The 11355-nt window shown below is 46.0% G+C and overlaps 1 protein-coding gene across 1 annotated transcript; it reads left to right on the forward strand.

Moving 5' to 3' along the window:
- Positions 1-58: 58 nt before the first annotated feature.
- NDUFV3 (NADH:ubiquinone oxidoreductase subunit V3) lies at positions 59-9714 on the forward strand. The gene is made up of 3 exons (XM_084272876.1): positions 59-349; positions 640-730; positions 9431-9714. Exons 1-3 carry the CDS (start codon positions 302-304, stop codon positions 9595-9597), a joined length of 306 nt encoding a protein of 101 aa, XP_084129002.1. The 5' UTR covers positions 59-301; the 3' UTR covers positions 9598-9714.
- The last annotated feature ends 1641 nt before the right edge of the window (positions 9715-11355 follow it).

Consider the following 11355-nt stretch of genomic DNA (forward strand, 5'->3'; position numbering starts at 1 on the left):
GCGGGTTGCGCCACGCCTGCGCGGTGGGCGAGGTCGTGGAAGTGACCCCGTGGAGGAGCGTCAGTCCCGGGGCGGATCGCGGCGGGTGCTCGGGAACAGACACAGACACACAGGCCCCGGCTCCGGCGGGGACCCGCTCCCCGAGTCCGGAGCGCTGTCCCGCTGAGAAGCCTGACACTCGCCTGTCCCGTGTCACTGCCCGTCCCCGGGGGGCCGCTGCCGGGCGGGGCGGAGCCTTTTCGCTAAGGCCCCGCCCGCGGGGAGTGCCCCGCGCCGCCCCAGCGTCCGAGCTCGGGGCAAGATGGCCGCTCCTTCGCTTCTGGGCTGCGGCCGGGCGGTGACCCGTAAGGTAAGGGACAGGGTGGCAGGTGGGAGGCGAGGGGCAGGGAGGTGCCGCTCGGGCAGCCCCTTCCCCGGTGCGGTTGCTCGGTTCGCCTCGTTGGCGGGTACCCGCCCGGTCACCTTCCTTGCCCTGGGCCCGTTGCGTAGTTGCCGGTCGCCTGAAGCGAGACGGCCAGTACCTGCGCAGCGGGCCCGGGGAGGGAGGGAGGGGGGCGGGTGCTTCAGCTCCGCGCCTCTTGAGCCGAGGAGACCGTGATTGTCCCGCTTCGCTCGGTTATTTGACCCGGTGTCTCGCAGGTGTTGCGGCTGGAGGCCCCGGGATTCCGAGGAGCGGCCCCCTCCGCGGCGCTCTGCACCAGGCCGGCGGGCTCCGGGACGCCGCCCGCGAGTAAGTTGCTTGTTTTGTGCTGGACGGGTGCGAAGGGGAAAACTAAATGACGCTACAGCGGCTTGTAGGAGAGTCTCCTTTTCTGGCGATTAACTAGCAAGGTAGCTAACGGCCTTACCCTACAGCCACCCTGCCTGCCTGCCTGCCTGCCTCAGGAGCCTTTTGCACCCTGTGCTGCTGCCCAGACCATAAAAGCTTATCTGCCTGTTGGACTGGGGATCGCCCAGTTCAGGGCCCTTCGGTTGTCACGAAGGCAAGAAGAGCTTAAAAATGCTCATGGCTGTGCCTTTGAACAGCAGTAAGCCAAGAAAGTGAAACATCACTGTGTAAACAGGGACTTCTGTTCAAGCTGTGTACTGCACAGTAAGAAAACTAAAGCCTGGTAGGAATGGCTATGGTTAGGTTATGTTTATAGGCCATACTATGAGCTTGATGCTTCCTTCCTGTTTACCTTCATGTTACTACGGTAGCTGCTGTGATGCTTGACCAGACTGGAGGAAAGTTACCATGAAGTTTGTCCTAATAAAAAGCTTTGTGCATTGCCTGAAATTTGGTGGAAATGAGTGTAGCAAGTTTTTTTCTTTTTTTGATGAAGTGCAAAATCTGGTTTAGAACTTCTTTTGAAATGTTTGGATTATGAGGGTCAGAAAGCATCCTGTTTTACAGAAAGAAAGACTGGAAAGATCTGAATTTCTGCTTTGGTTACAGACTGCACAGAGAGGTTGTGGGGTCTCCTCTGGAGACATTCAGAACTCACCTGGATGTGTTCCTGTGTGATTTTAGCCTAGGTGACCCTGCTCTGGCAGGGGGGTTGGACTAGATGATCTGCCAAGGTCCCTTCCAACTCCTAATGTTCTGTGATTCTGCAAAGCAGAAGAGGAAGAAGCTGCAGGAAACTGCCATGGCCCTTTTGTGTTAAAATTAGTTACGAGGCTTCTCACCCCGTAGGTTTGCAAGCCAGGCTAGACAGTGGCCGGGTTTTGGATGCTGCTGCCACCCCTGCATTTGACTTTCAGAAGTATTTGAATCCCTTCTGTCCTTGGCCAAAGTCAAAACATGAAATGAAATTTTAAAGAGGGCTACCTTGTTGGAAATGCAGTTTCTAAATAGAGGCTCCCTGATTCACTGAGTAGGATTCCAGTCCCAAATGAGAGATCCAGGTGCTTAAGCGGCAAAGATCCATGGGACCATGTGTAGGAGTAGTCAGACTTACTGACAGCTGTTGAAAAGATCACTGAAATAGTAGATGAATGCAGACTTCTGGTTTCTAATGTTAGCTTCTTCAATGCTAAGGCAAATAAAAGCTTGGTTGTTTAAGAAAGCCTTTGCTGCATATATTGACACAAGCTTGATTAAAAACCAAATCACTTAATGTTATCAGGGGGTAAGAGTGTTTGGGATGTATTTTAGCATCAGTTTCTAGATTGATTTTCCTGCAGCTTTGAGTTCAGAAGGTGTCATGAGATCGCTTAGGCCACCTCTTTCAGGCAGCTGCTTCCCCTGCAGCTGGTTAAGGTTAGTTAAGGTGTGAAGGATGCAGCTGGCTTTTTCAGATTCTAGCTGGAACAGGGTGTGCGAATTTTCTTTGCTTTGATAAATTGGTGACATTTACTTATGAAGTCAGTGATGGGGAATAGGCCTGTGATTTCTGCAGACCACCTTTTTGAGTGTGAACATGTTTTAAACACATTCCAACAACGATACTGATGTTACAAGCATCAGTAAGAATGCACCTGGGAATGTATTGTTCTTTTGGTAGGGCGATGCAAATACAGATGAGATGGTAGGAAGTGTGAAGTACCCTAATTAAAGTGTCATTACTAGTTGTATGAGTCTTTGATTAAAAGCTGAAGTGTGTATCTGTTCCCCATATCCAAATATTACTGTTTAAAGTATCTTTTCAGTAGCACCTACTTTGAATGATCAAGTTGAATGTAACCTGCCCTTTTGGGTTTTTAGGCTGCCTTAGCATTAATACTTCTTCAACTTTGGCTCAGCTTTCACTCGTCTGTCATCCCTTTATAGTCATTCTCATGCGAGTTTGACCTTCCTGTGCACTTCTTTGAATAACTCTTCCACCTTGAGTGATGTTTCCTCACATATTAGTTTCTACAGGCTGCTCTTCGGCTGCGTCAGTCTGTACAGGGCAGCAGGCTTCTTTCAAAGGCGGCTTCCCATCCTCCTTCTTGCCCCTGCTGTCCCTCCCTGCATCTTCCATCTAACAGAGACAAGTATGTGTCTGAAACTGTTCAAATGTTACCTGTACAGTAAACTGATACTTCTTTTCATTTGCACTTCTGTTAAAAGCTCTGTAATTTATTTTTTTCTTAAATGCTTTGCTTTTAACTTGATGTGTCTGTCTCTCCTGTGATGTTTTCATTTGGATGTTACTAAAGACTTGCTACTGTTCAGAACTCCTTGGATCTCACAAGGTATTACTGTAAGATAGTAGTAAGGGGGAAAACTGTATCTAGTTGATAGTCTTGGAAAGTAGATGTGGGTTTCCAAACTGTGCAGATAAATCTGCAGAACAGACTGGAAATCTGCTGAATTTACACTGCTGGTTGGAAGTGGTACAACTTCTAGTGGAGTTGGGTTTCCTGTACCAAGTTTCAATGGTGGTGTATCTTCTCAATGTGCTCCTAGTCCTCTTTGTCCTCCTGTTTTCTGTAACCGTGACAGTGTTTGCTGTTAAGCAGCCTCTTGAGAGTATTGTTGGCACAGCTGTCCCAGGGGCATTTGGTAAGTCTCTGAAAGGGCCTGAAAGTTGCTGGATTCTCTTCAACTGATGGCTCCTTGTCTGAAGAATTTAGCTTAACGAAAGTATGAGGGAGAGGAAATCAAGGTAGGCAAATGTCAAGCATTATTAGATCTTCTAAAACTCTTTTCACAAAGAGGTCCAAAACAAAAAAGAGGAAGTGGAGATAGTGAAGATTGGACATAAGGCCTTGGGGAAATCATGTTAAGCTCTGTCAGACACAATTGGATTGGTAGGTCATGTGCACACATGAACAAGGAATACGTCCATCAGTGCCCTTGGGTATCTCTTGCTCCGCTACTTTGTCTCTTGCGAGTCATCCTTCCTCGCTCCTTTAAAGAGAACTACTGCAAGAGACTGACTATTGCTGTGTCCATTCGCTGTGTCTTCTGCTTTGCTAGCTTGTTTGTAGATAAAGACTATCTCTGTAGCAACTTGTTTGAAGAGCTTGGCTAACAAACCATCTTCACATTCATCTGAGATGGGGAGGTGTCTGTAAACCATTTCCAGTGATGTAGAATTGAAGCACAGAAAAAAAACAGCTCTTGCAAGGAGTTTGGCAAAGCGAGGAACAAAAGGCATTTGTCTCTTGAGTTTCTTCATTGCAGCAGCAAAAACTGTTCAGTGCTAACTAGAACTCTGGCTTCTTTAATGTAAAATGTCTTAGAACTTTCTGCTTGATAAGGCCTGTATTTAGTATAATAACTTCTTTCAATTTGGGGGTTTTTGTACCAGATTATCTCAGAAAGTTAAAATTGTATAACTAAGATCGCTAATTAACAGCAGTGTTGGATATGATGATGATAATCCTCTTTATGCCGTTTCCTAGATGTAGTGGCACCACAGGGAAGCACCAAGCTGCTAGCCATCAAGGCACCAGTTGAATTCCCTAAAATGTTGTCCTCTAGCTCTCTCTTAGCATCTGCAAACAAAGGTGAGAGCATACCTAGCACTAACCCCGAGGAAGCTTCGAAACCTGCTGAAGACATGAGGATGTTCATGTCAAGAAAAACTGTGGTTGCATTTCCTCAGCGAGTGGTCGTCTCTGCCCTTGAGGAGGAAAGCATTACATCTGCAACGGAAGGAGGCTTGAGGAAAGAATTGGATGAGGAAGAAACTTCATCTTCATCCAGCTCAGATTCAGATTCTAGCTCAGATTCTGAAGAAGAAACTGAAGGTTCACAAGTTGCCGTTAAAACCAAAGTTGAGTTTCCTAGACAAGATTCCATCTTTGCTGAGAACATAGCAGTAAAAGCATCAATGCTGGCAAAAGAAAGCGTGCCCCAGAAATCCCACAAGGAATATGTAGCTAAGAAGTCACACAAAAAAGAAACTGATGTGTCATCTGTCAAGCAGGCTGCATTTCCTAAAGCATCAGTCAAGCAAGAAACACCAAAATCCAAAGCAAGGGACCCCAAGGTAAAAACAGCTCCAAAAGAAGCAGATCGTCAGAAGCTGGTCTTAAAACCCCACATGGTTGAAAGGCAAGACCTGAGTGATGTCCCTCATAGATCTGATTATTTGGAGGAAAAATCCATTGGAACCCAAGTAGCAGCTCTTCAGCTGAAAGCTTCATCGGGGCCTCGGGAAGGCAAAAAGGAAAAACTGGTATCCAGCGGAGAAGAAAAAAAGGTGAAGCAGGCACAGGAGTCAGAAGCAGAAGAGGCAACTGCTCCTAAACTAGAAGAGACTTCTGAAAGCACAGTGGTGGTGATGGGCACTACAGCAAATGAGACTATTCAGGAAGCAGGAGTCCAGGCTGGAGAAAGAAGCACAATAGAGGGTACACCTTTAAATTGTTTGAACTGTATTGATTCATCTGGGCTAGGGTTTAAGGTTCTTTTTAAGGGTTTCTAAGTCTTCTCTGTTCATGATTCACTGATCTTTATGCTGAAGCTAAGCATGTAGCAGTGACTTTCTGGAAGATAAATTCCTATTCATTGCTGTTGTTATGAGAACTCAGTAATGCTCAGTAATGCAGTTTCCAGTTGTGGTGTGAAAGGAAGCGGTCTTCATTTCACTGTATTTATAGTTTCATAGACCAGCTACATATAAAATGAAAACAAGATTGTTTCCACTGTGAGCAAAATCATGAGTTTTATATGACAAAAATTGTTTTCCCTCTTCTCTCTTCTCGGAAGGATTTCGTAGCTGCCTTTCTCCTCAGCCAAATTTGATGCCATCTGATTTTTGCTCAAATCCTGCAGTCTTTTCTTTTAAATCTTGCGGTTTTTAAGATTTCAATAGACTTCAAGAAATCAGAGCATAATTTTAGAAACAGGTTTTGATTCTGAGATTGATAAGTTGTAAGCAAGTCATGTTGCAGTAACAGAGTTGATCTTATAGCCTATTTTTTGTAGTGAGTTCGGGATGAGACAGTGATAACGTTTTAGGAGAGAGCATTGTGCACCATATAATCATCTCCATAGCTGTACTTCGCTGTCTCACTTAACTTTCTCATTTATGACCAGTCCTATTATCTTCCCTGCTGATACCATTCTGTGGCAAATGCCCCTCTGCTGTGCCAGCTTACCTTCTTACCGTTCAACTTAGGCAGCATACCGTTCTTAAGACGCATGCACATCCTTACCCGCCCACCCCTCCCCAACCCCCACTTCTGGTTGCTGCTTTGAATTAAAGGATTTGCCTACGTGGAGGTAAAAGAGATGCAACTGTCAAGAAGCTGAGATACTGTCCTTTGAGTGGTGTGTCTGCAGAAAAGACCCTGGAGGTCCAGGTGGACAGCAGGCTGAACGCCAAGACAGCAGTGTGCCCTTGCGGCAAAGACCAGCAGCGATAACCTGGGCTGTAGTAGGAGGAGTGTTGCAAGGTGGTCCTTCCCTGGTGAGGTGTAGCTGGGGTACTGGGTTCAGTTCTTGGCACAAGAGAGATGTGAAACTATTGGAGAGAGTCCAGTGAAGGACCACTGGGATAATGAAGGGACTGGAGCATCTCTCCTGGGGTGAAAGGCTGAGAGGGATGGGACTGTTCAGCCTGGAGAAGGCGGCAGAGGTGAGACTTTCCAGTGGTGCTCAATGGCAGGACAAGTGGGGTTTTGCCTGAACATCACAAAACACTTTTGATAGAGCACTGGTGGCACGGAGTTCCCAGAAAGGTGGTGATGTCTCCAGCCTTGGAGACCTTCAGAAGCTGTCTGGGCATGGTCCTGGGCAGCCTGCTGTAGCTAACCCTGCTTGAGCATTTGGGTTGGCAACCTCTGAAAGTGTCTGCCAACATCAACCTTTCTTTGACTTTGAAGTTAGAAATACTTAAAGCTGTTACAAGTAACTGCTTCTGTACGTCCTTTACAGGATACAGTGCCCAGTAAAAGATCTGCCTTGTCTTTTAAGGGACTAGTTGGCTCATGTTTTGATCAGTTTTAAGAGCTGGAAGTGAAGATTACCTTCTTCCCTGGCCACAGCTGAAATGCTAAAATGTAGCACTATTTGCAGAAGCTTTTAAAAAAGAAACAAAAACCAAACAGACAAAAATCCCCCAGGTTTGGGAAAGGCTATTTGTAGTTATCTACGGATGCTGCTTTTCTCCCTGTTCATCCATCCCCAGTGGAGTTCTGGATGCTCAAGTGTTACATTTTTTCCCATGTTGAAGCTGGTATGAAGATGTGAAAAATGAGTTCAGTTAACTTCACGTGTGAGAGGGAAGGCTTGGTCTTAAACTGTGCTAATGATTCCAGGTGAAGATTATGACACATCCAAGATGTATGAAACAGCCTCCCATGATCTGATGCTGTACACCCAGAGCACAGTTAATACTCTGTGACAAATCTTCCTGCAGATCTGTGTCGATGGAGTAATGGTACCGCTGTGCCTCAGGCACGGCATTGTCATGGCTACACCAGCAAAACCCTTTCAACCCCTTTTTTGGTAGGACCGGGCTTTGTTGAAAACAGCACTTCAGCTGTTGAGCGCCTCTTGCCCTGTGGAGGTGGTAATGCTGTGACAGCAGGGGAGTTTGTTGGGTAGGGGTGGCACCCCTGCTAGAGGACTCTGCTGCAGTGGCTGTCGTAGAGGTGGGCGTCAGTGTGGGCAAGTTCACCCCCCTGTCCTGGTGGTGAGACGGCTTTGGGTGCCAGGGGGTAGCCAGGAGTGATACGTAGCTACACATTATCTCCAGGCCTATCTCCTTTTCCCTCCCTCCCTTTTGAGGCCGCCCCTGAGAGCTACTCCTGCTCTTCTGTGTTTAATGCTCACAGTCAGTGATGGTGCCTCCTGTGCTCTGTGCTTCTGTCCTGCTCCTGTGTTCTCTTGTTCATCTGCAAACGGTGCAGCGGGCGCGCTGAAGATGCAGACCCGATTTTTCCCATTACAAACTGGATGCTGAGGTGATGTCACCCGCTCTGTAGAGCAGGAGTGCTCAGCAGGCAGCAGAAACCGCTGACTTTAACTGCTAAGTAAGTAGCAAAATAGTAGCATGGGAACTCAGAAATATGCCTCTGATTCATTTCAGAAGAACACCCTGTGAATTGCTTGCTCTTTAAGAGAGAGATTGCGGAGATGGAATCTGAAGCATGGGGAGGATGAACTTGGAGATAAATTTTTCCTTCGAGAAGCCAAGTACAGTGTATTTGGGCAGGAAAAATGAGCCTCCATCTGCTTTTCATCCTGAGCATCTGTCACTTAATGTGGAACAACTGTCTTTTTGCAGGTTGAATGTACACTTGCCTACGCTTGCCTGTTCTTGGGGCTATTTGCAAGAAAGACTGCATCATCTGGCTTTTATATCTGTAGTGTTGTCTCCTGTGAGCTGTCACAGTAGGAGCTGAGCAGTAGGCACAGGGATATTTCCTCTCACAGGTTGTGTGTGGTGTTTTGCTGAAACCATGCTCACTCCACGGCGCTTTATAAGCAAGTCTTGCTAAATGTTACAGATACATGGTCTTACACTGGAAGCATTATCTTGCAACAATTATGCCATAATTAAAGGGAAATTCTGGTGTTTGGTTGCTCGAGTTCTTGTATTTTTCTTGTAGATGGTTGTATTTTTTTAAAAAAAAGGTTAATATCATCTAACCTAAACCACAACGTACAAATTCATATGGTGAGGCTTTTCACTAAATTATGTTTATGTCTTTCCTGTTGTTAAAACTCTGGGTATACAAGAATAAGTATTGGGAGTAAAGGTTAATTTCTTGCGATTTCCTTGGCTGTAAAATCAGCCTGTAACAGGAACCTTTGATGTAAATGGTACTGTGTAAATTTGCATAGTATTCTAGAAGTGTAAGAATTAATGTTGGCTTTAATGTGAGGAAGGGAGTTCTGACTGTCGTCATCGGGTTATTCTTTTGGGAAGAGCTGATACAAAGTTTAGAAGATTATATTTAGAAGAAAGGAAATTCACATCAAAAGCTTTTGATGCATTGCTGTTTGGTGTAACCACACTTAAACTGTGGAGATCTCTGTAATTCCATCACTTCTCCCCATGGGAAAAAAAAAAAAATCAGTCTGTAAAGTAGTTCTGTTTGCTGTATCTTCTGGTCTGACGTGATGATACATCATTTGCACTGCTGCTTTGTCTCTCCTGGCTTGTGAAGAATGTCACCTACCGTTCTGGCTGGAGTGAAAACCACGGCAACTATGGAAAAGCCGGGAAATGCAGACATATGTCCTCAAAAGCTAAATGAGCTGTTCTGTCCTATCCTCCCCCAGCGTTAGGTGGTAGTTTGGATGTGAAAACCTGTGCTGTGATAGATAACTTGCACTGATTCCTGCGTGTGTCCCCCGGCTTCATACTAATGTGCTGCTTTAGGACCAGATGAGGGACCAGCAGAACTCTGTACACTTAACCTTTGCTGGAGTTGCTGACTGTTTTTTAGCGTTGACTGGATGAGGGATATAACAGCGAATGAGGGCTGGCTTGGTAATTAGGAATACTGCCTTTGGTGTGGCATCCTGATAGTCACCAGTTACTGTTTGTTTTCACAGAGACCACAGCAGCTGCTGAGCCTGCTCCAGAAGAATTCGATAACTCTACCTACAAGAACCTTCAGCACCATGACTATAACATTTATACCTTTGCTGATTACGTTGCGGTTCTCTCCAAATTCAGGCAGCCCCAGCCGTCTTCTGGAAGACCATCCCCCAGGCACTGAAAGAAACACATTTAAAACAAGTGCCCTGGCAGAATGAGAAATTGTTCTATTTAGCACTATTGCTTCGTCTGTATTATAAATCAGGTAATAAATAATAAATAAATGTCTGATAACTTATGTTTTTGCACAGTTCTTGGTTCTTAGCGTCCCTTCTTGACTTTAATGAATGAGCTGCAAATGGTTTGTTGCTGAATAACAATAGCTTTTGTGCCTCTCAGTACATATATATATATATATATATATATATATATATATATATAAAATCCTGACTCTTCACTGTCTCCAAACTTTAGATCCTGACCTTGCTTACAGTACTGTCTCTAGACCGTGGTGGCCCTGGGCAGATGTCTGTTCTGTATTTGCCATGATCCTAGTAGGTGCTGTCACTGTAATGCAGCGAGCTCTTATCGCACACAGTTGTGTTCCCAGCTCTGAAGAGGAGCTTTGTTTACTCAGGATTTGAGGTTAAAATCACTGGCTGGAAACTGTAGAAGTATTTGTCTCTTGTGGCAAGAGTGTATGTTTTGTGTTAGTAGAGGAATGTAAGTTTATGTAATGCGATTGAAACAACTCAAAACCTCTGCTGTTGTAAAGGGAGAACATACAACTTCATTTACTTTTCTGTAGGGGGTTCTAGTGTCCAGGTTCTGCAGTAATTGAAACAATTTAAAATGCAAGAGACTCTCAGTGGGCAGTTCCTAATGAATATTGATTAAGCTCTGAGAAATAATGTATTTCAAGGGGTAGAATCACTTGAATTAAAATGTGGTGGAAACAGCAGTATGGTAAAATCACAGAATCATTAAGGTTGGAAAAGTCCTCCAGGATCATCTACCCCTACTGTCCCCCTATCACTATATTACTTGTGTGTCCCTAAGTACCTCATCCAATCTTTCCTTGAACACCCTGAGGAATGGTGACCCCACCACGTCCCTGGGCAACCCGTTCCAATGCCCAACCACTCTTTCTGAGAAATTTCTCCTCATTTCTAACCTGAAGCTCCCCTGGGGCAACTTGCAGCTATTCCCTCTTGTCCTATCACTAGTTATCTGTGAGAAGAGGCTGACCCCCAGCTTACCACAACCTCCTTTCAGGTAGCTGTAGAGAGCAACAAGGTCTCCCCTCAGCCTCCTCTTCTCCAGACTAAACAGTCCCAGTTCCCCCAGCCGCTCCTCATCAGACTTGTGCTACAGACCCTTCCCCAGCCTGGTTGCCCTTCTCTGGACACGTTCCGGGGCCTCGATGTCTGTCTTGTAGTGAGGGGCCCAAACCTGAACACAGGACTTGAGGTGCAGCCTCATCAGAGCTGAGTACAGGGGGATGATCACCTCCCTGGTCCTGCTGGCTACGCTGTTCCTCATACAAGCAGCGTGCCCCTGGCCACCTGGGCACACTGCTGGCTCATGTTCAGGCAGGTATCAACCAACACCCCCAGGTCCTTCTCCTCTGTGCAGCTTTCCAGCCACCCTGCCTGAAACCTGTAGTGTTTCCTGGGGGTTGTTAGGACCAAAGTGCAGGACTTGGCACTTAGCCATTTTGAACTTCATCACATTGGCTTCTGCCCATTGATCCAGCTCATCCAGGTCCCTTGGGAGGGCCTTTCTACCCTCTGGCAGATCGACACTTTCCCCCAACTTAGTGTCATCTGCAAACTTACTGAGGGTGCGCTTAATTCCCTCATCCAGATCATCAGTAAAGATATTAAAGAGTATCAGCTCCTGGTGTTAATTTTTCAGTGGGTCTGTGTTTCAGTTCCCA

Source organism: Gallinula chloropus (assembly GCF_964237585.1).
Source record: "Gallinula chloropus genome assembly, chromosome: 1".
Taxonomy (NCBI): domain Eukaryota; kingdom Metazoa; phylum Chordata; class Aves; order Gruiformes; family Rallidae; genus Gallinula; species Gallinula chloropus.